Source organism: Girardinichthys multiradiatus, chromosome X (assembly GCF_021462225.1).
Source record: "Girardinichthys multiradiatus isolate DD_20200921_A chromosome X, DD_fGirMul_XY1, whole genome shotgun sequence".
In the NCBI taxonomy this organism is placed as follows: Eukaryota; Metazoa; Chordata; class Actinopteri; order Cyprinodontiformes; family Goodeidae; genus Girardinichthys; species Girardinichthys multiradiatus.
In genome coordinates, this window is record NC_061817.1 from 31,035,788 (window position 1) to 31,063,696 (window position 27,909).

At 39.9% G+C, this 27,909-nt stretch overlaps 2 protein-coding genes and 1 pseudogene across 6 annotated transcripts in view; 1 reads left to right on the plus strand and 2 right to left on the minus strand.

Annotated features, from left to right (window-relative positions):
- Positions 1-23: 23 nt before the first annotated feature.
- On the minus strand, positions 24-8,862 carry LOC124862964 (annotated as a pseudogene).
- Positions 8,863-10,775: 1,913 nt separating this feature from the next.
- On the plus strand, positions 10,776-16,917 carry LOC124863052 (endoplasmic reticulum protein SC65-like). Its single transcript, XM_047357301.1, has 7 exons — positions 10,776-11,387; positions 13,430-13,579; positions 13,666-13,837; positions 13,917-14,045; positions 14,134-14,279; positions 14,651-14,734; positions 16,352-16,917. The coding sequence occupies exons 1-7, from the start codon at positions 10,938-10,940 to the stop codon at positions 16,499-16,501; spliced, it is 1,281 nt and encodes a 426-aa protein (XP_047213257.1). The 5' UTR covers positions 10,776-10,937; the 3' UTR covers positions 16,502-16,917.
- A 1,783-nt stretch (positions 16,918-18,700) lies between these two features.
- LOC124862683 (disintegrin and metalloproteinase domain-containing protein 11-like) overlaps positions 18,701-27,909 on the minus strand; it is a 33,194-nt gene continuing 23,985 nt past the window's right edge. Inside the window, exons 22-27 of one of the 5 annotated variants that reach the window (XR_007036982.1) lie at positions 27,654-27,822; positions 26,597-26,708; positions 24,516-24,625; positions 24,155-24,245; positions 21,686-21,703; positions 21,308-21,404 (exon numbers count right to left, since the gene is read on the minus strand). Coding sequence is in view for 2 of the 5 variants with exons in the window: in XM_047356735.1 (XP_047212691.1) it covers positions 21,052-21,404; positions 21,686-21,703; positions 26,597-26,708; positions 27,654-27,822 (652 nt within the window). In the remaining 3 variants the exon portion in view is untranslated. The other 4 variants (XR_007036984.1, XM_047356736.1, XM_047356735.1 and 1 more) reach the window with 4 other exon arrangements.

Sequence of the window (27,909 nt, forward strand, 5' to 3'; positions counted from 1 at the left end):
CATGTGAAGAAAACTGAATAAACTTAATTTGGTTATGTTTATTTTTTTTCTTTAAAAAAAAATTGTTTTACTGGAATAGACCAGTAGTTAGAAAGTAAATTCAGAGGCAGAGCATGAACATTACATAAAGCGTTTTTAGCCATCACGTTGAAAATGTCATTTATGAATTTATAAAGTGAATTCAGGTTTTCCGAGCTTTTTTTTTTTTCCTATAAACATTAAACATGATGAAAATCTTGGGAAAAAAAGTTTCCAAGGGGGTGGGGAATGGGGTCCATTTTTAATTGTATCAAAAGAAAATACTGTCACAGATAGAAAAAAAAAAAAGATCCCAGATCATCCATTTAGTTACATATACAGTATCTCAGAAAAGTGAGTACATGACAGTGGCTCTGGTGGTAGGGGTTTGTCCTGTAACCAGTGGGTGGCTGGTTCAAACCCCCACTCTGTCCATCTCAGTCGTGTCCTTGGGCAAGACACCTAACCTACCTTGCCTGCTGTTGGTGTAGCCTGTGAATGTGTGTATGTGCGTATGAAAGGGCTCTATACAAGTGCAGGTCATTTACCCATCACATTTTTGTAAATATGTTATCTTTGCATGGGACGATACTGAAGATATGACACTTTGATACAAAGTAAAGTAGTCTGTGTACAGCTTGTATAACAGTGTAAAATTGTCCCCTCAAAATAACACACAGCCATTGATGTCTAAACCGCTGTCAACAAAAGTGAGTACACCCTTAGTGAAAATGTCCAAATTGTGTCCAATAAGCCATTTCCCACAGTGGTGTCATGTGGCTTGTTAGTGTTACAAAGTCTAAGGTGTGAATGGGGAGCAGGTGGGTAAAATGTGGTGTTATCGCTCCCACACTCTCATACTGGTCACTGGAAATTCAACATGGCATTTCATGGCAAATAACTGAGGAGCTGAGCTGAGCTGCAGCATGGTGGCTGAGACCATGCAGTGGTTTAACAGGGCAGCTTCCACTCAGAACAGGCCTCGCCATGGTCGACTAAAGAAGCTTAGTGCAGGGGCTCAACATCATATCCAGAGATTGTCTTTTATAATAAGACATTTGAGTGATGCCAGCTTTGCTGTAGAGGTTAAAAAAACAAGGGGGGAATCAGCTTGTTGGTGCTCATACCATACGCTGCACACTGCATAAAATTGGTCTGTCAATACAGAAGGAAGCCTCTATTAAAAATGTTTCACAAGAAAGCCGCAAACAGTTTGCTGAAAACAACCAAACACCATTTCCTGTGGTCTGATGAGACAGACGTACAAAGACCAGGGTGTCTTGTCTACAGTTAAGCATGGTGCTGGGAATGTGATGGTTTGGGGGTGCATGAGTGCTGCTGGCTGCAGGAAGCTACAGTTCGCAACCCCAAACACACCTCCAAGATGACCAAATCCTTGCTAAAGAAACTGAGGGTAAAGGTGCTGGACTGGCCAAGCATGCCTCCTAACCTAAACCCCAATTGAACTGTGGGGCATCTTCAAACTGAAGGTGGAGGAGCACAAGGTTTCCAACATCCACCAGCTCTGTGATACCGTCATGGAGGAGTGGAAGAGGATTTCAATGGTCACCTGTAAAGGTCTAGTGCATTGTTTTTCAACCCTGGTACTTAAGGCACACTGCCATGCATGTTTTAGATGTTTACCCTGCTTTAACACACCTGATTCAGATTGCAGGTCAGTAAAGGTGCGTTAATCAGCCATCATCTCAAATCAGGTCTGGTGAAGCAGGGAAACATCTAAGGCATGCAGGCCAGTGTGCCTAGAAGATCAGGGTTGAAAAACACTGCTCTAGTGACCTCCACTGGAAAGTAATGGTGGCCACACAAAATATTGACAGGTTTAATAAGGGTGTAGTCACTTTAGTTGCCAGCGGTTTAGACATTAATGGCTGTGTTTTAAGTTATTTTGAGGGGACAGCAAATTTACAGTTATACAAGCTGTACACAGTACTTTACATTGTATCAAAGTGTCATATCTTTAGTGTTGTCCAATAAAAAGATATAATAAAATATTTACAAAAATGTGAGGAAGTAAAGATAAGTGTGACATGGTTTAAATTTGAGTAGCAAAATTACTTCTTTATTTAATTAATGTTTCAAAACTTTCTTGTTCAATAATTGTCTAGAGGACAACATTACCAGTTTCTTTGTCCTTCACAGTTCATAGCTCATCTCGCCTCACTTGTTTAGAATCCTCATTCTTAATTTTAAGTTCATCTTCTACAATTTTCCCATCTTTATTCTGGTCCTGATTATCAAACATGTCTTTGATGATGCTGTCAATGTCGACACCCGGTCGAAGTCGACCTTTGCCCTCTTTGACTTGCAGCCTGAGGAACTCTGAAAACTGCAGGAGGAAAGAGGAGAGCATCTTATTGCTTGCTAACAGATTATTTCAAAAACTGACAGCAATTGTAAGAACAGACCAAGCTTTACTGCTTACCTCCTCTAGAGGGACCCGTTTGTCCCCATTGAGGTCAAGAGCATTGAAGAGGGGATCAGGGATGTCTCCAAGCCAGACAAACATGAAGCCTTCTGGCACACCTTTCTGCAGCTGCACTAGCTCCAGTTCAAAAAGCAGCACTGCACTTCCAGGAACTCCTACAGCTAAACCCATCCAGTCAGTTGAGATGAGATGGGATTAACAGGGATTTGTAAAACTAGTCATATTTCCTGAATCTTTTTAGATTTTGTCATATTACAATCATTAACTTCAATCTGTCTTATTTTATGTGAGAGAACACAAGATAACATACTTCTGAAGTGGAAGCACAAGGATACACAATTTGAAAATCTTTACACAAATAATCTGAAAAGTGTTGCGTTTGGATTCAGCCCCTTTACTCTGATACTCCTAAATTACTCATTCAGTAACTTCTGAAAGCAAATAAACTACAGCTGTGTTTGATTTAATCTCAGTATAAAGCTGCTATGTGATGGCCTCAGAGTTTTGTTAGAGAACATTACAGAATAAACAGCATTATTAAGACACCCGACAGGTCAGGAAGGAAAAAGTTCATAAAAACAAAATCCCAAACTTTTAACCTATCACAGAGCACTGTTCAGTCCATCATCCCAAAATGCAAAGAGGTCTGCACAACTTAAATCCTTTAAGGACACTGCTGTCCAACTAAACTGACAAGCCTGGCAAGGACAGCATTGATCAGAGAAACACCCAAGAGGCCCGTGGTAACTTTGGAGGTGTTGCTTAGAACCACAGTTCAAGCGAGAAAAACTGTGGACAAGGATAATATTATTTGTGCACTCCACAAATCTGTCCTTTATGGAAGAGTGTCACAAAGAAAGCTACTGTTGAAAGAAAGCTATATGAGGTCCATTCACAGCTTGCTACAAGCCATGTAGCGGACATAGCAAATGTGGAAGAAGGTGATCTGGCCTGATAAGAACAAAACTGAGCTTTTGGTCTATGCACACCACTGCACATGACCTCAAACACACTTTCATTGTGAAACATGGTGGTGACAGCATCATGCTTTGGGGATGACGTTTTTCAGCAGGCACAGGGAAGCTTGATGGAAAGTTGAGTTGAGCTAAATACAGAGCAACCTGCTGGTGGCTGCAAAAGCCTTGAGAGTGGGGCAGAAGTTCATCCCAGCATGAAAACGACCCGAAACATGCAGCCAGAGCTAAACCCAATTAGGAATCTGTGCAAAGACATTAACATTTCTGTTCATAAATGCTTTCCACCCAATCTGACTGGTCTTAAAATATTTTGTAGCTGCATTTTATTGGAGAATGGGTCTACAAAGCGATTAGCCAGAGGTGGCTGAATACAAATACACATCACTCTTATCAGGTTTAATTTATGTTTAAAAACCATGTAGGCTTTTCATTCCACTTCACAGTTATGTGCTACATTGCATTGGTCTATCACACAAAACCCCAGTTATATAAATATAAGTTGGTAATTGTAAGGTGAGGAAATATGTAAAAGTTCATGGGTATGTAAATATTTTTGCAAAGAACTTGAACACGAAAATAAAAATGCATTTAATCATTTCCAAGAACTCACCTCCATCTTCACCATGAGCCCAGTGTGGAGGGATCACCACTTCTCTCCTCTCACCCACACACATGCCTTTTAAACCTTCCTCCAGACCCATGATCACCTTACTGGCTCCCAGAGTTGTGACTGAAGGTGAGTCTAACTGGTCCCTGCAAAGCCAGAAATAAACCACTATAGCTTTTAACAGCAGGTTTTAAAAATTCCACCTCAGTAAAACACTTCCATGTTCCAAAAACCCTGAAGCCATGCAGCTGTATGTGCTGTTGAATACATAAATGGTTTTGCCTAGTACAAAACCCTGGGAAATCAGTTAGACAAGGAGCCAGCAATGATTACATGCATGAGATTGGAGGGTGCAGTGTTGCAGAGTGAACAGCAGGGGTCGCTCACGAGGAGTACAGAAGTGTGCCGTCCATCAGGGAACAGTTGTAGCGATAGTGAATCAAGTCGTCGGCTTCGCTGGTCGTGTTACATTCCTCAGGCTTGTGGGTGACTCTGATCTTAACTGTATCTTTGGGGTTGTGGAAGTCAATGACGTGGATGTCAAAGATCAGCACGGCAGAGCCAGGAATGAAGTTTCCTGCAACCACAGAGGGAAACAAACTGACAGAATTGGTTGTTTTGTTACTCTTTCTCAGTTTGTTTTAAAAGCTCCTACATGCAGGCGTCAAACTTACCAGCTCCTTTTTCGCCATATGCCATGTGAGGAGGAATTGTAATTCTCCTTTTCTCCCCAGTGCAGAGCCCCTGCAGAGCTTTATCCATCCCGTGGATCACGTATCCCATTCCGATGTATGTGTTGTAGGTGCTATTTCGCTGGTAGCTGTTAGAGGAAGTAGTAACATGAGAGCTCAAGCTGATGATACTTTATTTACTTTCTGAATACAGAAGAATTGCTGGGGTTTACCTGGAGTCAAAGAACGTGCCGTCCTGGAAGGTGCCGTTATAGTGGTAGCGGATATAGTCCCCAGTGACTGTCCTCCGTGAGCAGTTTTTAGGCATCTTTGTCACTTCTGCAGTCACATCATCCTTAGGATTAAATACATCAACTAACAGCACCTCAAACACAAGTGTTGCCTGTGGGGGGATCTTGGTTCCTGCAAGGGGGGGGGGGGACATGTACAGCTTAAATTTGTGAGCAGTAGCAACTTACTAAAAATGAAATGCACACTGCAGCTAATAACAAAAAAACATAATTGGCAATAGCTAATAGTTAAAGGCACGATCCTATATTTTTATTTTTACCATGACCGGTCTCTCCATAGGCCAAAAACGGTGGGACAATGATGATTCGTCTCTCTCCAACACACATGCCCACAAGACCATCATCCATTCCTTTAATGAGGTCACCCTGCCCCAGGTAGGTGTCATAAGTTGTATTTCTTGAGTAACTACAAACACAAAACAGGTTTTTTTGAGATACAGAAACAAACAACATTTTTGTCCAAAAGACAGCCGTGGTTGGCTCACCTGGAATCAAACGCTTCACCAGACAGCAGCGTGCCGTTATAGTGGTAACGGATAAAATCAGACGCCACAGTAGTGCGCTTGCAGATCGCAGGTTTGCTGATTGTGCGGATCTCGACCTTGTCCTCAGCGTTCCATATGTCCAGCAGGAGAACATCATACACCAGCGTGGCATCGGGAGGAATCAGACCACCTGTGGGACCAGCAGCACACATTGGCACAAACCACCACAGATGCTATAAAATGGAGACAAAGTTGTTCAGTGGGATATTGGTCCACACCTGTGCCGACACTTCCATAGCCCAGGTGTGGCGGGACTGTGATCCTCCTGCGCTCGTTAACACACATGCCCAGCAGGCCTCTGTCCATCCCTGTGATGAGTCTACCCAGGCCCACCTGACTGACGAAAGCTTTGCCTCGGTCATAGCTGCAGAGGCAGGACGGTGGATCAAAAAACTATGGAAATGCTTACCATTACATGTCAAGTAACCCCAAATGTAATATGGCAACTGATTATTTTAAAAACTAAAGTTTGTTTTAGAAACCAAATTCTACAAAAGTACTAAAGAAGAACCAAGGGAAGCAATGTTCATACAGATGCACTCAAAAGTCAACATCAACGGCATAAAAGTAATTATTTGCAGCTGTATTAGATGGTGTTTATAAAACATACAACTTCAATGATGATTGTGAATTTTCTCTAATCTACCAGCATCGAAATCATACACACTAGACTCAAATATTTACATAATATACACCTTAATCATTCAGTAAGTGCTTTTCAAGATTGTCGTGAAATTCTTGCAAAGGCCAAGTCTTAATAATTTGTTAATGATCACGACTGGCTGCAGTCGGTATTCTCTCTTTGGCACCAAGAAATTGATTTAGATTTATTGGACTTATCAGTACTCAAAACCCCGGGAAGGTCCAAGATACTCAGTTCTAAGGAGAACTGTAGGTTTCCACAAGTTGATGAATGTCTTTTAGAGCCATTTCTGAATATCAGCAGATACCAAGATGAATCTGTACCTAAGCGCGTTATTCTGATCACCACTTTGCCAAAGTCTGGAAGACGACCCATACTGTCCCCATCATATACAATGAAATTGGTGAGGGTTCAGGAACCTTGAAGCCACCATGGGTAAAGTCTGCCACGGTATGGAATCTTCTAGAATACCATGGTCACCATCTAGTTTTACATTGCCACGGACAAAGAGGGTCACAATCAAGAAAAAGCCCCTGCTCCAAAATCAGCACCTTCAAAGGGGATCCTGATTTTAAACCCACTGGCTTAGACCAGCCAAATTGGAACAGCTTATGTGGTAATAGACAAAGGCTGAGCTATGTAATCACAGTGACAAGAGGTATGTTTGAAGAAGTCAGTGTTGCTTTCAACCTTAAAACACTGTACCAACTGTCAAGCATGTTGCTGGTAGTATTATCCTGTGGGCTGTTTTGCATTGAAACACCAGAGAACTGTACCAACTGTCAAGCATAGCAGTGGTTAGATCATGGTAAGGGTGATTAGCACCCTGAAATTCTTCAAACCCATCTCAAACATCAGCTAAGTGATTGAAACTTGAACAACATTTGTTGATCCGACAGAACAACGATCCTAGTCACGCATCAAAACTGGATTTTATTGTTGTGGAGTTGGAGTTGAAGATGCCATCATACACCTGCTTCAACAAACCCACTGTCATCTGGACAAAGCCAGCAGCACTGTGAGGATCATGTTCTTTGATTTCTCCAGTGCATTTAATACAATTAAACCTGATTTGCTTTGTCAGAAACTCCAGAAGACTCAGGTGGAGGCCTCAACGATCTCCTACATCAAAGACTACCTGACAGACCACAGTTTGTGAGACTTAAGGGTTGTGTGTCTAACCAGGTAGTCAGCAACACATGAGTACCACAGGGGACGGTACTCTCACCATTCCTTTTTACTCTGTACACCTCAGACTTCCAGTACAAGACAGACTCCTGTCATCTGCAGAAATACTCAGATGATTTTGCAGTCATGGGGTGGATCAGAGATGGACATGAAGCTGAGTACAGGAAGGTAGTGGACCGCTTTGTGGCATGGTGTAGAAACAATCATCTCTTCTTGAACGTGAATAAAACAAAGGAGATGATTGTAGATTTTAAGAGATACAGGAATAGGTCAAACACTATTTCTATCATGGGAGAAGAAGTGGACGTGGTGGAGGAGTATAAATACCTCGGTGTTCACCTGGACAACAGACTAGAGTGGAGATGCAACTGTGGAACCGTCTACAAGAAGGGACAGAGCAGACTGTACTTCTTGAGGAAGCTTAGGATCTTCAGGGTTTGCAGCAAGATGCTGCATATCTTATGAAGAAGGATTCTTCATTAAATGAAGAACATTATTTAGAACCCTGATCATCCTGTTTGTGAGACTCTCATACAACAACAGAGTGTCTTCAGTCAGAGGCTTCTTTAGACCTGCTGTAAGACAGACTGCAGGGGATCCATCCTGCCCACAGCCATCAGCATTTACAGCAACTCTTTGAAGAAACCCGCATACTATGAGCTTTAACAACCTTTACTTTCCCTTTGGGATTAATAAAGTATTTTTGAATTGAACTGAGTGGGAAAAAAACATCACAAAGCTTCTGGAATCCCAGTTTCCCAATCTTTTGCAAGCACAAATGTTAGGGTTGGTGTATGTACGTATTTAAGCTTGTGTGTGTAATGTTGAAGTGGTGCAGATTTGTGGAAGACCGCAATTAATTGATATATTTGCATCGCATTCTTGTTTTTACAAATCAATGAAAATGTATAATGACCCTGGACAAAGGTCGGTTCTATTATTCATGCAATAATGGAGGTACAGTAGGCTTTGTAAACCTTTGACTGACTCAATGTAATTATTACAAAGTTAACATGACACGTTTGCAAGTTGCCATAGAACAGTGTGAGACAGCGTCTAGAGTTGAACTCTTATTAACTTTGCATATTTTTTGTAGCGTATTCTTAAAAACACCAACTTCTGGCATCAATTAGATCGTTGAAGTGAATGCAATTAAATTTCCTTTAAGTTCACCTGGAGTCAAACTTTTTCCCGTCCTCATAGAAGCTCCCGTTGAAGTGATAACGGATAAAATCTTCTGTTTGAACTTCTCTGGAACAAACCTTCGGTATCTCGTACCGATCCACAACAATGTCCGCCAATGGACCGGGGTTGCAGTTCACAACAAGAACAAAAAGAAAAAGCTCGAGAAATTGGTTTAGATCCATTTGGAACCTCATAAGGGACACAACAGAGAAGAGCAGATATTCCTCGACTCTAGTAGCGGGGAGATGTGGTTCATGACGTCTGGGAAGGGAAAGGAAAAGGTACCGCAGAAAGTCTGGGGAAGTTTGACTGTGAAGTTTGCAGGAAAAAGCAAAACAGCTTCCGCGTAGGGGTTTCAAAGTAATAATAATAATGCGCACTCTTTTTCATTTAAATTCTCACCTAAGATTTTTGCATGTGAAATCATATGAACAACCCTAATATTTATCTGAGTTATATCATGATTTAGAAATACATGTGATAGGAGAAGTCAATGTCAAGCTTTTAACCCTAAAATAATATTCCAACCATGACAAGCAAAATCTGTCAAGCAAGGTGGCGGTAGCATCATGCTGTGGGCTGTTTCACTCAGTAATACTAGTAAAGTCACTGTAACCATGTGTGTTTTAACACATAAGCATCATAGACCGAATTAACGGGGGGCCCAAAGTGTGCCAAGAAAATATCCCCCACATCATTACGCCACCACTAGCATCCTGAACTGTTAATATAAAGCAAGATGGATCTTTCTTTTGTTTACATCAAATTCACACAATACCATCTGAATACTGCTGTGGAAACTGAGACTCCTCGGACCAGGCGATGTCTCCATCACTTCGAACCACTTTACCCATTCTCCTCTGACCTCTGACATCAACAAGGCATGTTCATCTATATTACTGTCGCTCACTAGATTTTTTGTCTCTTTTTCAGACCATTTTCTGTCATTTTAAAAGATGGTTACGGTGTACAAATCCCAGGAAATCTTCAGTGTCTGAAATATACAGACCTGCATATCTGGCATCAACAACCAGGGACATTCAAAATTGCTTAAATCTTCTTTCTTCCCTCTTCTTCTGCTGCATGTCTAGATGCCTAAATATATTGTGTGGCTGTAAATAAAGCGGTTGGTGAGTGAATAACTTACACATTTGTCACAAATCAGCACAATGATACACTAAAGAGCCTAAAACGAAAGATTATTTGTTTCGAAAATGTAAATTCACACCAATCACAAGTTTTCACCTTGTGCTTTTATTTAGATGGAAATACGTTGACACTTCCGGTTTTGTTCCATCTCTTTCTGTCTAACATTTTGCATCCATAGGTTTGTGGGCCGCAGAAGAAGAGGGAGGAGTGGCCCCGGGCCCCCACCTACCTTTTAATGGAATTCTGCAAACGTGTAAAAGCTGGTCTTAGAATCCCACCCCCATGTTTTTAACTCAGGAAACCCCAAATCCTGAGTTCCATGTAGGAACAGTGGATTTAAAAACTACAACCTTTTTGGGAACTACACATTTTATTTAATTGAGTCCTCAATGTGCTCAGGGGGTTAAGTGAGCATTCATTTTTATTCAAACTACACAGATTGATTTTCAAGCACCATATGGTTCAGTTTGCCAGTTTACTGAGACTCTAAGTAGGGGTTATACTGACCAAATGCTTTCGGAAGTTTTTCAAATTAATGTTAGTAGTTTAACTACAAATGCAATATATAATTACTACATTACTGAAAAATAATAAAATAATAATTGTTGTTAAATTGCAAATCCTAAATGTAATTACAACATTATTGAAAAAGGAAAACCCAAAATATAATGTTTAGTGTTGTTATATCGAGCGTTATTATGTTTCTACTGAGTGATGATGATGACGTGTTGGACAAAACTGGAAATTTAGACCTTTTCCTCCTTGAGGTCCAGAGTTGTCTGCAGGCAAGCATTGGAGAATAATCACCATTTCTACAGAAAGCCGGAAGTTCCACTTTCAAAGTAATTTCCAAGAGTTGAACTAGGTGCAAATATCCCTTCTCCTCGCATCGAAGATGATATGTAACATTTGCTTCAAAACGTGTTCTGTATACATAATTTAATTTTTAAAAAAACCAACAAAAAAAAACAAGAGGTTGACTTTTACAAACTCTACAGATTATTTTCAAAGATATGCAACGTGTGAAAAGCTTTAATTTGAAAGTCTTGCGTAAAGATTCATGTTTTTAGTAATCTTATTCCTACAGGGATTTTACAGCCTACGTGCAGGCAGACATGAGCAAACCCTGTTAAAGGAAAAAAAGGAAGTCTCCTGGATCCATTCAAAGCCTGAGCGGACTCCCGCTGGAGCCGGAGAATGGGGATGATGCTCCAGAGAAGCTTGTGCCTGGCCCTTCTCATGTCCTTCCTGGTGGAGGCTCAGTATGAGAAGTACAGCTTCAAAAGTTTCCCCCAGAAGGACATCATGCCGCTGGAGTCCGCGTACAACTACGCGCTGGAGCAGTACGCAGCGCAAAACTGGGCGGATAGCATCAAGTACCTGGAGCTCAGCCTGCGGCTCCACCGGCTGTTGCGGGACAGCGAGGCGTTCTGCGGCCGCAACTGCAGCTCCGGGAGCCGGGACAGCGACTCCCCGCTCCCGGACAGCAGCCTCCGCGTTGTGCGCCACATCCTGCTAAGGGCTGCCTGCCTGAAAAAGTGCAAAGCAGAGTTTCCAGTTTTTAAGTCCTCATATCCGCGGAGGGATTTACTGGAAACTTTTGAGAAAAGGATACCGTATCGGTACATTCAGTATGCTTATTATCAGGTGAGACCTGAGTTTTGATCTGGGACTAAATATATGCTGGATTCGGACCTTTATGCATGGCTTGCTGAGGTTATTTTTTATTGCAGATATGATTCCACAAAATTCCCAGATGTGAAAGCCAGATCTGTTGCTATGCGCAAACCTTAAGTTTGATTTTCCTCTTATTGCATTTCAAATCGTGTCATGTGGTTGTAGTTTCGCTAAAACACGAATAACAGTCTCCTTGAAGTAAATGCAACTAGTTGGACTCAATGACAGGGAACTTCTATTCAGAGGTGAGGAGAGCTGTTTCTCTGCTGCTTTGTTGCGCCCTCCTGCAGACCGAATTGAGCATGTGCCACGTCTCTTCCAGTTTCCCCCTGAAAACAATCCCCCCATTCTTCTCTCTGTCGCTCAGAGTAATGGGGGATTTGATTGTATTTCCTTAATATTGCCAAACCACCTACTTTATGAAAATTGCAGCTCACTTCTTTCTATGTTGTTTTCTAATAATCTTTTGAAGTGGTCATAAACAATATTTCTTCAGACTTTTTGAAGGTCCTTTAAAGTTGGTTTTAAAGACCTTTAGAAAGCCTTTTTTACATTATCGGTCCATTACCTTACAATCTTTTGAGTTTCTTTCTGTTAGGCCACCTATGTCAGATCTAAGCAACATGAGATTCTTTTAATGTTTACAAATGAATTATAGCTTTTCAAATTCTGAAGAATGAACATTTCCATTCCAGAGGACTATCCTTATCAAACATTAAAGACGAACGAGGAGATCTCCTTATAGTTCTCAGGATTCATATTTATCTAAAATAACACAATATCAATGCTTCAGAGACTTGATCACCCATAAAATCTATGATTAAATTTGAGTTATTATTAATCAAGCCATACCTGCTTACTACTGATTAATTAAAACGACACAAACATAAACAATAAACAACCCTAGCTCCGAGCTACAGAATAGATATTAAAGAGGAATGATTAATCAATGATCATTACCTTTAGTAGAACATGTTTTTCCTTTTTCTTTTCCAGTTTCATCTTAAAGACTCTTTTCATAGCACTGTCAGGTTTTTTGATAAATAACCCAACTGTATAGGCCTAATGCCTAAGAACGGAAAAATTAGTTCTCCTGCCCAGGGATGCAAGAACAAAATAAAAATACACAAAAATAATTCTGTTCTTTCAGTCATGATTTGGAAATTCTTGCAACCTGTTCTTGACATGGATCTGGGAAAAACTTTTTTATTTTGTTGTTCCTGACAACTGTTATATGCCAATGCTGCAATAGGAGGATCCCATGAGGGCTTGAGGTCAGCGCTTGAGGTTCTAATGAAGTATGACATGTGTGGTCCAGAAAGAACTTCGTTCTTGTTCTAGCCACCTCGAGAAAAAAACAACTGATTTCTCTGTTCTTGCCGGGTATGTATTGGACTTAACCCCTAGCAACTTTGTAGGCTCCTGATGTTTTGAGATCTCAGGCTGCCACTTGCATGGAATACGAATTTGCTTCGACTAGACCCATGGTTCTCCAAGGCTGTTTAAAGTTACCTGTGGAAAAGGCAGGTAGAGCGAGCTGAAGTTCCCAAGGCTCCTAAACTCAAACTGAGGAACAATGTTGTGTCTAAACAGGACAAAAACCTCAAGACAAATAAAGCTGTAACAATCAGGGTTTTGGTCAACAGTACAGAGTTCTGGTTTTCTTTGACATCTGATCAACCGATTTCTCACCAAGGTACAACACCCATACAAGCTCATTTGGGAAAACTTTATGTTGTTTCAGCAGTTAAATGTAACACACACTGGTGTTTAATTGGTGGTAGTTTTAAATCAAATAAAAAATGAAGGGATTACAAGATAATCTTCACCTGTAGATCGATTGCCTTTTAGTGTCTGTGCAGAATTGCTGTACAAAGTAGGAAAGTAGGACATTCCTCCTGTTGCACAGTTGACCACACTAGAAAATTATGTACAAAGGAGATCTTTTACGTGTGCTTTGTAAAGATGTTCCCTTTATAGAGACTGTGATCATGCCTTTTGTTCCTCCCTAGCTTAACAACTTGGAGAAGGCTGTGTCGGCAGCTCACACTTTCTTGAAGAAAAACCCAGATGAACCCTATTTGACCAAAAACATGAACTACTACAAGACCCTGTTTGATGTGGAGGAGTATCTCATCGACCACGAGGAGCAGCCATATGAAGTCAGTAGCTTACCCCAAACACAGAAACACACAGCCTGACGTCTGCCTGTTAAAATAATAACAAAAGATTGTGTCTTTGCTGCTAGAACGTTTTTCTAAAGAGCGTGACGCTCTACAACAGTGGAGACTTCAGCAGCAGTGCCAGAAACATGGAGCAAGCCATAACGCAGTACTTCGAGGTGTATGACCTCTGCTCAGCAGGCTGCGAAAGCTCGTATGAAATCTTGGAGTTTAAAGACTTCTACCCAACTCTGGCAGGTAAAAGGAGAACAGCAGTAGCTTTATTTCAGCATGTTGGAGATGGGTAATAATATATTGTTTTTCCTTTTCCCCTCAGATCTCTTCCTTGATGTGCTGAAATGTAAAGTGAAATGTGAGGAGCAGCTGACACCCAGTGTTGGAGGGTTCTTTGTGGAGAAGTTTGTTGCTACCATGTATCACTACCTCCAGTTTTCATACTATAAATGTAAGAACAAAATGGAGACATTCAAGTATTTTTCTTTTCATTCTTGCAATTCTGCTTGAAGTTCTTGTGATTTCCTCATATTTTCTAGTGAATGACGCGAAGAATGCTGCTCCGTGTGCAGCCAGTTACATGCTCTTTGACCCCGGTGACAAGGTGATGCAGCAGAATGTGGCCTATTATCGTTTCTACCGGGAGCAGTGGGGGCTCAAGGAGGAGGACTTCCAGCCTCGGCCTGTGAGTTACACAAGCCACCGTTGTTGCCGTTTCCTGGTCCATCTGCTCCTGCGGCTGCTGCAGGACTGTGCTGGTCAAAACAGACCCAGCAAAGCAGGGAAACAACGTTATAAAAAGCAGCGTTGGAATGAGCGTTAACACAATCTCAGGGCTGTAATTAGAAGCTCAAATAGTCATGGCAAACTTGTTTTCTCTGCATTTTATGTTGTGTAAATTTGGCAACAGCTTCAGTGTACCAGTTGTAAAACTGTAAATGTGGCACTTCTGTAGCAGGAGGGAAAAAAACCTGACTACAGACCAAATTTGGGTCATAAAACACTTGGGTTGTTTACTAAGCTAATTCAAATGCTGATTTGTCTTTTATTTTTCAGGAAGCCTTGAGGTATTACAACCAGACAATCAAACAGAAAGAAATGCTCGAGTTTGCACTGAACTACCTCCACACAGATGATGAGGTATGTTTCCTCTGGGATTTCTGTTTTCTAATGGCAAAATAATAGTAAGCCTCAGTTACCCTTCTATGTTGTAAATTTACAATAATAATCCAAAAATCACTCAATCAATCACTGAGGGACATGGTCCAGTTTTTCCTAGATAGGCTCTGACTGGTGATCGCTATCAAACACTAGAAAATCTGAAATGTTTGCTATTTTTAGATGCTTTAAAATGGGAAAGTTTTACTTAAATTTTATTCCTTAAACCTGTCAATAAACTACATTTTCCCTCATGCATCTTTATTTTGAGTTTAGTGAAAATTAGATAACGTTTGTTTTTAAATGCTAAATGGGGATATTTACTCGCTTCATTTTCTTTTTCGATTTATACTCCAATCTCTATCAGGGAACCTGCTGAGATCTCTAGAGATTTTGTTAAAAATTGTTAAAACATTTTTTTCCTCCACTTAACATGCACAGAAATTAAAGGTTAGGTTTTCCACAATTTTTCAGCACGATATTTTGCTGAAGGCTTTTTTTATGCAGCTTTACCAGATAAAGTAGCACTGTTTTCATAAAGACAAAATTCATCTCCTTTGTAAATGAAACACATAACAAATAGCTAACTATCAGAGAATTCTCATGCAGTAAAACTATCATGCCAAAAATGCCATGTTTAAAAATCTGTAAAAAAAATCATTATCTTTGCCAGTCAAGTGGAAAATTGTGAGATTCTAGTCTCTGGCCAACCAATCGGTGCAATGCTAAACTGATCAGCCTTAATCTATACTATAACGACTATTTGCAGTTTGCTCAAACAACTCAAAACTAAAGAAAAAAATATATATATAAACGTTTAGAAAATAATGTTGTTTTATAAGCATAAAACAATGCCTCAGATATTCTTCAACATTCATGGAGATTGGTCTCAGCTAAGGGTAGATTTCTGAGCTGGGCTATAAAGCCCATTCAGAAGTTGTCTTTGTGGGAACTTAAGCCACAAAGCAACAAAACAAACAAAAGTCATGTTTTTTTCTTAATTTCCATGTAGTTTCAGTATTGTGAACTTTATCCAAATCATACTCCCCTCAAGGACTGGGATGATCTGATAGATTGACTATGATATCTTTCCCTGAAACTTTGTTTAACAGCACAATCTAAATTCCATGAAGCATTCAATGAGCTTGCGTGGCGACATAGGTTTTCTGGGCTAGAGATCTTTATGCCTGAACCATCTGCATGACCAGACATGATGGGACACTTCTAACTTAGCCATAAAAGAAAAACGACTTGCCGGTTAAATGCAAGCTGTGGTTGACAATGCAGAAGAAGAGAAAAAAAAGTGAGGATGAAAGGGAGGGATTTGTGTTTTCCGCCAGCAGCGTGTGGTATGTGGCTGGGAGGTGTCGGCCACTGAGACTGCACCACATCCATTAAACTCAGGTCAGCTCCTCCCTGCTCTCAGCAAACTGCCCGGACCTCTGAGGGGGGAGGATTATGGGACAGAGACAAGTTAGGCTAAATTATAAAGAGCACGTGTGAAAGATTTATGGGCACCAAGAAGGAAAATGCAAAAATTTTTTTTCACACAGAATTGTCTCGCCTTATGTGAACCCACCTTATTCTTTTCTATTCCAGGAAGTAGTGAGCCCAGAAGAAACAGCCACTTCTCACTCTGAACATCCTGATGCTGAATTTGAAGGAATGGGTGACTACGAGGAGTCCTTCCTGGCTGAATGGTGGCAGGAACCCAAATCTAAGTGGGACACCGGCGTAGATGTCGACTGACATCCATCTTCATCCCCCTACAGAGGAGCTAACTGTTCCAACTCTATTCCACCTCCCATGGCTACATACCAAAGACCTTTCAACTGACAGACATCTACATTCTCAACAGTGTTAAGAAACAGCAGAACTGATTTGATCTTGTTGTTTTCCATCCAGTCAGGTTGATCAAAATTGGAGACTGACATATTTGGTCTTTGCTGCCATAAGCCTTATTTAAACGGCTATTTTATTATCATTCATCAGCCTGTGTGCTGCTCATTGTCCATGACTCTTCTGCAGTTTTTCTTTCCTTTTTTATTTAAAGAAAGCTGAATGTCTTTGTGCCGTTTTATAAGTAAGGTGACATGTAACATTTCTTGTACTGAATGGTTTGGTTTTCATGAGATGTTGCTCATAATTAAAATAATATTTTAATACGTGCGCTTTTGGTTTATGTTTCTCTAACACGTCACATCTACGCACAAAAGCCTCATTCTCATATTTTATTTTCACATATTTAGTTTTTTAATAGAGTGGTGTAATATCATCTGTTTTTCAGGTACCATTGCAATAATCTAACCTACTGATAATAGAAGAATGCATCAGTCTTTTTGTGTCCTGTTTAGATAAAAAAAAAACTTGACACAATTTTAAGGTAATAATTGGCTTTTATTAACATACTTTATGTGGTTGCTAAACTTGAGGGTTGAGTCAAGAATAACAGTTAGGTTCTTCATATTCTCTATGACCTTAGCCTAATTAAGTTGAATTAAGTGCTAATTTCAAAGCTTGCATTTTTGGGACAAAAAACAATGACACCCATGGGTAGTCATAGATACTGTGGACTCAGTGACTGTAGTGGACTGTTGGGGAAACATAAATATAATGTTATGTGTCAGAGGCAAAGAAACAGTATTTGAAAATATGTTGTTGTACTCCATAATATGACATATAAGGATCATGTAGGCTTTGAATTTAAGTGGTCTGAGAATAGACCCTTGAGGTACCCACGTGTTATCTTTGTTGGCTCAGATGTATAACTGCCATAAAAAACGGTAGTCCTGGGCTGCCCAATAAGATCTGAGCCAGTTTAGCATCAGGATGTTCTGATCAACCGTATCAAATGCAACACTGGGACGCGGCAAAACCTAGACAAAAGTCTGATGCATCACTATTGACACAGGTGTCATTCAAAACCTTTACCAATATAGTCACAGTTTTGTTATGCGATGGAAAACCTGACTAGGCAGCATGGATGTAATTTGTTGATAAAATGTATTTTCAAGTATCTTTGTATCTAAAAATATTTGTTTAGAAATGGGGTTGTAATTACTAGAGTAATAGAGTGGTCAGTATGTCCCCCAGTTTAGCTTGTAGCAGCACAACAGCGATACCTCTGGATAAACCAAGCCAGTAGAACTGTAACCTTGTTGTAGACGAGGTGTCTGCCTCATGGAGAAAAAACTGGGACCTAGTTCCACACAAGAGAAGTCTGATAACTGAATGTTCTGTCTCTCACTCTGCTTTTCAAAGGAACCACAAGTGAACCTGAAGACTCAAATGTTAAGAACATTAAGAACTATCAGTTCTTCAATATGAGACGCAGCTAAATTATTCAGTTTTATGTAAAAAAAATTGATCTCTGTTTGAATTTTATCAGAACTCAAACTGCAGAATTTTGGATCAGCTTAACACTGATTTCTTTTGTATTCCTGGTCATTAAGAAATGCAATAATCCACCCGAAAAGCAACACATGCAAAAGTTTAGTTGTTCTGTTTTTAAAGCAGTGCTACCAAAAGCACCTGAATATTTGGATTTTAATGAAAATACTTGGTTATTATCATAAGAAACTTTCAACGATATTATTTACAGGCTATAAGTAAATGATCTGCATGCAAGGATATTACTATTCAATACCATTTTATTTCTAGTCTTTAGTCTCCATTGTTAATCTCTAGTTTACTGTAAAATAATGTTTTGTAGTGCTACACTTCTTTAACAGGCAGTCTTATTGAATGTTGTTGCTAATTTCTAATTCAAAGGGAGCACACATTTTTTATTCAGTCACTCAATCTTAATTTCAGCTTTTGAGGTGTCTTTGAATCTAAGTCAAGCATACTTGAACTTTGATAACTACAGTATTCCTTTCTATATTTTTGGACATAAAGGAAATAGTTAGGGTAAACTATTTAGCTAAATATGAAGAAAAGGCATAATGATGTAAGAAAAGTAGTGGCTTTATTTTTCAATATTTTATTTCCATTCATTTCAGTCCATCTACAAGCATCAGTTGTGTTTTTCCATCATCTTAGTCCAAACAGATAGTGTCTAAAAATATGGTGCAAGATGTATCTCACCTTTTCTTTTTTTTTACCCCCTCTTGATCACATTTGATGTCCAATCTGTACATATTGCAATAACAATAGTGCATCTGGCAACGTGCAAACCCCATATAAACCAAACTGACCTCATTCACACTGACAGCATCAGACAAGCAGTCTCTTGGACCCCAAACCAGGACTTTAATCTCATGTACAGCCAAGGGTCCTCCCAAAGTTTTTTTTTTTTTATGGTGGTGGAGGGCTTTCACTCAGAGGCGTGGTGGCTATCAACAAACATACAAAAGATTTAGTGAAAGACGAGGCTGTTTGTCCACATTTAAAGATGTATGAAGGGGCGTGTTAAGAGAGTTTTGCAAATGCAGGCTGTGACAAGAGATCAGAAGCTATCCATTAGTAGAAATAAAACTAATATTTTAACATAGCTTTCAGTAAAGCTTCATGGGTTGCATTTAACATTCAGTATAATTTGCACATATTTACAAATGGGTGTGAGTACAGAGGGCAGGTGCTTGTTTTCTGTGGATGCAAGACATAAAAACTGGTATTAATGTGCTGCCTGGCTGCAGCTGTCAACAGGTTCTAGAAAGAGACAAGAGGTAAAACCTGCCTACATAGTGGAGTGTATACATGTGCATGGACACAACTGCCCCCTACATTAAATGTAAACACAAATACTGTACATTCTGGCTTTCTTTAAAAATATCTCACTCACACAATTACAGACAAACATACAGAGTAAACGTTCTACACACTTTGGAAGAGGTGAGGGCACACGAACAGATATTGTGGAATGCATGTTGGTCGATCTGACACTTAAAACACTAAGTTACGGTCTCTGCTGCTTCATAGTTCAGTGGTTTTAAAATGATCCCAAAACCATAACAACTTAGCCTCTCGTTTTACCTGAAAACTCATACAGAGGAAGTAAGAGGAGCATATGATGCTCTTAAGTTGAGAGTTATTGATACAGTGCCTTGCAAAAGTATTCATACTTTTTGAACATTTCCAAATGTTTTTACAACCACACACTTCTATGTATTTCATGGGCATTTTTTATGTTACAGACCAACACAAATATGTGGATAATAGTAAAGTGGAAGGAAATTGATGCAGGGTTCTCAAACAAGTAAAAAGCTGAAAGGTTCAGCGTGCATTTATTGAACCACCTGTCAATGTTGTTACAGCTACAAGTCTTGTTGGTTATCTCTTTACCAACTTTGCACATCAAGAGAATATTTTCCCTCATTCTTCTTTGCTTACATAGAACAGTCAAATTTCATACATAGTGTTTTTGAAAAGCAATTTTCAAGTCTTGCTACAGATTCCCAGTTGGGTTTAGGTCTGAACCACAGAACAGGCTTTGATCTAAAGCTCTGGCTTCATGTTTAAGGTTGTGGTCCTGTATTTATCTCCATCAATCTTCCCTTCAACTCAGACCAGCTTTTTTGTCCCAGCTGAAGAAAAGCATCCCCACAGCATGGTGGTGAACAGCCGGATTTATGATCAGATTAAAGTACACATGATGGACTCTGTTTACTAATTAGATGACTTCTGAAGGCAACTGGTTACTGTGGATTTTATTTAGGGGCATTAGAATGAAAAGGGGGTGAATACAAATGTAAACCACACTTCAGATTTGTTTAAAGAAATTGAAAACCATGAATCATTCCACTTCACAAGTATGTACTACTATTAATCTGTTACATAATATGCAATCTTTCTGTTATGTGACAAGATATGGAAAAGTTGTCATGGGTATGAATATTTTTGCTAGTCACCTAAACACCTTATTTTTATAATTCAAATGTAATATTATAACACTAGTTATATTTTAATAATTATTCCTTCTTTAGTCTCTCTTTGGAAAACATACAAACAGATAATTGAAGGATTTATTTTGCAGTTGCTCTCTTGTCTCCAAATGTTGTAGATTTAAACTGAAAACTGTCCACCTAAAGGTGCACCAACTCATGGCCAGTTATGGAGGTACTAAACCTCAGGTCCATTTCTTTTAAGAAAAACAGCCAACATTTCAGCTTCTGTCATCTTACTTCGGTCTGTGCTCTCGTCCAGCATTAAATCTTGTACTGAAATGGTGGTCTATTCTGTGTGCAGGCAGGTTTTGGAAATACATGCCTCTTATCAAATTGGTCCACCATTGATGTGTACCTTTTCAAAATGTCTGAGAAGAAGACACCAACCGACATTCATAGGACCCCTGGACTTGTTTAGGACCCCTGGTGTCTCCCACAGAGAGAGCCACATCCTTGCTTTAGGTGCAGCCTGGACATGATCCTCAGCAGGCAGCAGTGAGTGTGATTCGTCTGGTATGGTGAGAGGAGCCCCACAGGCCTCAAGGTGGCGGGGGTCCCAAAGGAGGACAAATGGAAGGAGCAGACAGGAGCTTGGAGGAAGTGGTCATCTGAGATTTGGAGAGACCTCGGAGCTGAAATGGAAGACTTGTGTGTTCTTTTTTCATTCCCCTCTTTTTGAACGTGGAAACAACACGGTGCGAGGAGGAAGACAAGTGTGGACAGGACACAGACAGCGAGACAGACAGTGATCTTATCCTCCTCCAGATCTGAAACAGAAAGAGAAGGAAAAAAAAAACAGCTGTAGGAAGATAAACAAGTACGGGCAGAAAAATATCACAAGATTTAGGAGCATGCGTAAGTAGTTGAAGTTTTTAAAAAGAAAAGAACATTCAGAGTTTAGTAGCAGTGAGATAAACCTTAAGGACATTTCTGAATAATTGCAAAATTAAGGGAAGTGTTGTCTTTTAGATTCATCACAAGGTTTAATGTTTGTTCTGCAATGTTTTGAGACTGAACAACACATGGTCATGACGCTGCAAGATTGTACCTTCCTCTTCGAATGTTCCTGCATCAAAGAAGCACGCCAAGAAAGAAGACAAAAAGTCAAAACATGTTGAGTCAGCAAGACCAGAAAAGTACACTAAACATAATCGTTGCTACTGTGGTTTTTAGATTATTAGAATATTGCTTAAAATGGGACAAAATGAAGAAGCTTAAAGAATAGCTGCACAAAAAAAGAGAAACTATTCTTGTAAAAAGAGTTTGCATTGAGAATTAAAACTTCAAATTGCTTCTATTGAATTGGATGTGCTGAATGACACCGTTAGATTAAAGTACAGAGAATAAACCCAGCAATGATTACTCAGTCTAATATTCATCTGACAGCCTTCCTGAATTGATCTTCTGTCAGATTAAAGTGTTGAGATCACATGCGGTGGCACTGCCTGAGCACTACCAAAAGAGGAAACTTGCTCATGCACACATGCACAAACACCTACATGAACGATGCTGGCCACATTTGAGTACATTTATTCAGACAGGAAACAAATCATATGCTAAGAAATAATAGTTTTTAAGAAAGCCTCCAATCCCAAAATATTAATTCTCCTAACAACCTTTTAAAATAACTGAATCCCTTTTGAAATGTAAACTTTACACTTTTAAATTGATGAAAGTTTCTAATAACTTCTAATTACTAATCCACAACATTCTGTTTTCCTGGGGTATAAATATGCTATTACACAGAACCCCATTTATATTAGCTACTGGCTCTAGGCTGGACAATGACATATTTATTTTGCCAAGAGACACAGTGAGCAGGATGGTAAAGGATTCCAAATAATCTCCAAAGCTCAATGTTAGAAAACATGGGTCCTGGGGTCACCAAGTCTTCATACCAACCATTAGATACCATCTATCTGCCAGAAAACAAAACTCTTTTCTGCCCTACCTATACTCATGTAAACGGGCAGAGTTTGCTAAATGCTTCTATTGCCCTAACTAGAACCATTTCCATTGGTCAAGAGAAAATGATTTAGCTTTTTTGGCAACAATGACTTCAGGTTGACATAAAGAATGCATGCCCGCCGTTCAGTATGGTGGAGGAGCTGTGATGCTGTGGGTCTGTTTCTCTTATTGAACTGTTTGAAGTACCAGAAGATTTCAAATAAAAATATGGCGCACTTCACAACCATATGAAAATCGTAATCACTGGATCTTTCAGTCAGATAATAATCCAAAACATTTGGCCAAATCAACAGAAATGTTTCACAAGACACAAAGTCAACCATCTTCCGTGGCCATCTACAGCCCCCTGTAGCTAAACACTAGAGAAAACCTGTGTGGTGAGCTGAAGAGAAGAAAGCATGAGAGAGATCCCAGGACTCTGGACAATCTAGAGATTTTGAGAAGAGGAGGCATAGAGAGATCCCTTTCTCTGTATGCTCCAACTCTGTAATATATTATAGGAGAAGGCTAAATGCTGTACAACTGGCAAAAGGGGTTGGCAAAACAATTAACAGCAAGGTTATCAATCATTGTGAGACCAATAATTTGAATTAAAAAAATGATTTCTTAATGAGTTTTTTTTTAACCAACTGAATACATGTACTCAAATTAAAGGTTGGATTTTTCTAAAACTCTCAGCAAGATGTTATCGAGCTGGACGAAAAACCTCAAAGTTTTTATGCATTTTTACCAGGAGTGACCAGCAGGGTCCCACTGACCCTAAAAGGACTGATACCATGCAATTAATCATAGCTTTTCCATAGACTATGCAATTTATCAGCCAGTCCTTTTAGGTCAGACCTTACAGAGTGAACAATAGCAAGCATGCAGAGGCGATATGTTGCACTTTAGCGAGATAATTTAGGGTTAGGATGAAGCCTGCTGATGAAAAATAAATAACACAGGCTTGAACAAGGTAATAAAAACAAAAATGGAAAAAGATCGCTTAGGTTTAGCCGACATTTACAATACTTTGCAAAAGCCTTGAGTCATCCCTAATTACTTTTTATTTTCCTTTCAAGGTGTTAAACTTTCTTCAAGTGAACAAATAATAGAAACCAGTTTTAAAGATTCAAAGAAAGTCTTGCTCCATGGAAGCAAAGTACAAATAAATTTGGGATGTTTCAGACCTTTTGCAAGGTAATGTAAGTCAGGACAGGTAAAGAAAGTACAAAAGTAAGGGGAACTTCCAGATGTGGCACCAGTGGTGTAAATCAGATTGATTCTAACAGATCCTGGCAGAGAAATAACTTGCTCCTGCCCTGTAAGAGACTCAGCTAGAAAGTGGATTACAGGGAAGGAAAAATGAGCAAAACAACCTCTGTGATGATTTGATTTCAAAGCCTAAAGCATTCAAGCATTAGAGAGCCTCAGAGTTCAGTCCCCATTTCCCCTCCCAGTTACTGGGCAATGAGTTGCACCTATTTCCGTCTGGTGATAGTGGGAGGGGAGGATGGGGGTTCTTAAGGTAGAAGCAGACACGTACACAAAGGCATGCCAGAACTCTTACTTAAATCCCCATCCTGTTCCCCCTAGGACTATAGCTGCCAGGAGAATAGCACCTGCGATGGACCCTATTATGATATTGGTGCCACTGGGACCTGCACAGAGGAAGGAGGGGAGGAGGAAGGGTGCAGAGGAAGAGGAGGGGCAGAAACAAAACAACACCACTAAAAAACACACGTCAGAAGACAGCATCAACACGATACGTCAACAACATCAACAAGAGAAAGAGAGGCAGATGGTGAGATACCTGCAGACAGACAGAGAGATGAAGGGGAGGGGGAGACCATCACGTTTGGTGGCAGGTGAGCAGGGGAGGTCAAGGGGGACAACAGTTACACAAAGAAAAAAGGAGAGAGTTGTATTACTTTGTTCTCATTCCCCCTCTCCTGCTCTCTCAGCTGGACACCCTCTTGCTCAGGGTGGCTGTTTTGGCCCTAAAAGAGCAGCTGCTTAATTTCTCTGTCTCATTGGCAGACTGCAAGAAAGTAAGAGACACTTAAAAAAATGCAGTGCCTGAAAAACTCCTCTTAGCACGGCACACACATACAGTGCCTTGCGTAAGTATTCGGCCCCCTTGAACTTTTCAACCTCTTGCCACATTTCAGGCTTCAAACATAAAGATATAAAATTCTAATTTTTTGTGAAGAATCAACAACAAGTGGGACACAATCGTGAAGTGAAATGAAATTTATTGGATGTGTCAAACTTTAACAAATAAAAAACTGAAAAGTGAGGCGTGCAATATTATTCGGCCCCTTTGCGTTAATACTTTGTAGCGCTATCCTTTGCTGCAATTACAGCTGCAAGTCGCTTGGGGTTTGTCTCTATCAGTTTTGCACATCGAGAGACTGAAATTCTTGCCCATTCTTCCTTGCAAAACAGCTGGAGCTCAGTGAGGTTGGATGGAGAGCGTTCGTGAACAGCAGTCTTCAGCTCTTTCCACAGATTCTCAATTGGATTCAGGTCTGGACTTTGACTTGGCCATTCCAACACCTGGATACGTTTATTTGTGAACCATTCCATTGTAGATTTGGCTTTATGTTTTGGATCATTGTCTTGTTGGAAGATAAATCTCCGTCCCAGTCTCAGGTCTCTTGCAGACTCCAACAGGTTTTCTTCCAGAATGGTCCTGTATTTGGCCCCATCCATCTTCCCATCAATTTTGACCATCTTCCCTGTCCCTGCTGACGAAAAGCGGACCCAAACCATGATGCTGCCACCACCATGTTTGACAGTGGGGACGGTGTGTTCAGGGTGATGAGCTGTGTTGCTTTTAGGCCAAACATATCGTTTTGCATTGTGGTCAAACAGTTCGATTTTGGTTTCATCTGACCAGAGCACCTTCTTCCACATGTTTGGTGTGTCTCCCAGGTGGCTTGTGGCAAACTTTAAACGAGACTTTTTATGGATATCTTTCTTCTTGCCACTCTTCCATAAAGGCCAGATTTGTGCAGTGTACGACTGATTGTTGTCCTATGGACAGACTCTCCCACCTCAGCTGTAGATCTCTGCAGTTCATCAAGAGTGATCATGGGCCTCTTGGCTGCATCTCTGATCAGTCTTCTCCTTGTTCGAGATGAAAGTTTAGAGGGACGGCCGGGTCTTGGTAGATTTGCAGTAGTCTGATATTCCTTCCATTTCAATATGATTGCTTGCACAGTGCTCCTTGGGATGTTTAAAGCTTGGGAAATCTATTTGTATCCAAATCCGGCTTTAAACATCTCCACAACAGTATCTCAGACCTGCCTGGTGTGTTCCTTGGTCTTCATGATGCTCTCTGTGCTTTGAACAGAACCCTGAGACTATCACAGAGCAGGTGCATTTATACAGAGACTTGATTACACACAGGTGGATTCTATTTATCATCATCAGTCATTTAGGACAACATTGGATCATTCAGAGATCCTCACTGAACTTCTGGAGTGAGTTTGCTGCACTGAAAGTAAAGGGGCCGAATAATATTGCACGCCCCACTTTTCAGTTTTTTATTTGTTAAACAAGTTTGACACATCCAATAAATTTCATTCCACTTCACGATTGTGTCCCACTTGTTGTTGAGTCTTCACAAAAAATTTGAATTTTATATCTTTATATTTGAAGCCTGAAATGTGGCAAAAGGTTGAAAAGTTCAAGGGGGCCCGAATACTTTCGCAAGGCACTGTGTTTACAAACAAACAAACTGTGTCAACACATGCGCTCAACACACACCTAAAACAACAGCAAGACTTAGCAGGAAGGAAAACACCACATGGTTTAACATCCTCATGGCAGGTGAGTTATCCTACGTTTTTGTTTCAGCGCAGAAAGAAGGTACACAGGTGATGAGAAGAGACCATGAGGAGTGGGGGGGGGGGGGGGGGGGGTGGGATTATACTATGAGAGGCAGAGAGAGAGACAAAGAGAGAGAGAGAGAGAGAGATGGAAACGTTTGAGTGCTACCGCGGACCTTTTTTCTCTGGGCCTGTTGGGACTGTGGGTTCAGGGATGGGATCGAAAACACTGCAGTCCTTTCCTGTGTAGTCCCTGTCACAGATACACTTCACCTCGTTGCTACAGGTCTGCAAATAACAAACAAAACTTAGCAGCTGCTGTGAGGGGGAAAAAATAAGCAAATGGGCATGTATGATACAGGAACAAAAATGTGTATTTACTCAGATTATTTTAGTCTGACATTAAAAATTATTTGATGATTTAAAATATTCAAAACTAAAGTAATCTGTAAGGGTGAAAATACTTTTTCACAGCACTGCATTTGATTTTCAAATCAGTGGTCAGTTTTCAACACTGCACACGTTTAATGAACTTTTAAGTTTTGATCAACATGGCCAGCCAAACATTAGTCAAAATCCACTGTATCCCAACAAATCTAATGATTAAAATGAAAAACTTTAAAAATACATATGGAAAGTAAAAATTATAACCTTAAATAAAGTATAAAAATCACAATCTGGTATTAGGTCTATATAAAAATTAAAAGTATATATAAGTTTTTGGTTTTATAGGAGAAAGATTCCTTAAACAATTACTTCACTGCTAAAATAATCTGTCCCTTTAGGACAGCACATTTTACCCTTAAACAATTGTTTTTCTAATTATAAAATGTTTTATTTTTGAAAAAAATACGAAGGGAAATTAACTTCAAATCTTTTTGTCATAAAGGTAGAGAACAAAAATCATCTGAATATCTTTAATATGTTTTAAACATTTAATCTATTTATGAATCCCTGTCTGTGAAAAATGTGTAAAACAAACTATGATTAAATAAAGCCCCAGAATTTCAACACCCCTCTATTTCAAGTACTTTAATAGCACGGTTTATTACATGTAACTCTATGTTTAGGACTTAATTTGGGGTATGTCTTTTACAATAGGTTAAGATTTTAATCTGAAATCCGTATTAATCTGAAATCTGTACTAAAGTAATCCAAGAAAAAAAAAATTCAGTTAATTCCTTTTTTTGTAAACTACAACATTTAAATCATTAAATTAAATAATATTTTTACCCCATGGTGAGAGCAAATGTGTTCAAATTTAGGTCCCGGACAGGTGCTGAGGTTAAACGCTGCAACAGAGAGGCAGCGTCTCTCCAAACACATCATGTTGGGCCCGCAGGGTGTGCCATCCTCTACGTAGCCCATATCTGAGCCATCCTCTAGCAGAGCATGACCACCTCTGAGTGAAGCATCCAAATGTGCCACATAAATGTGAGAAGAGAGGTAGACTTTTAACATTAAAGGTTTCTGCATTGCTTAATGCTGC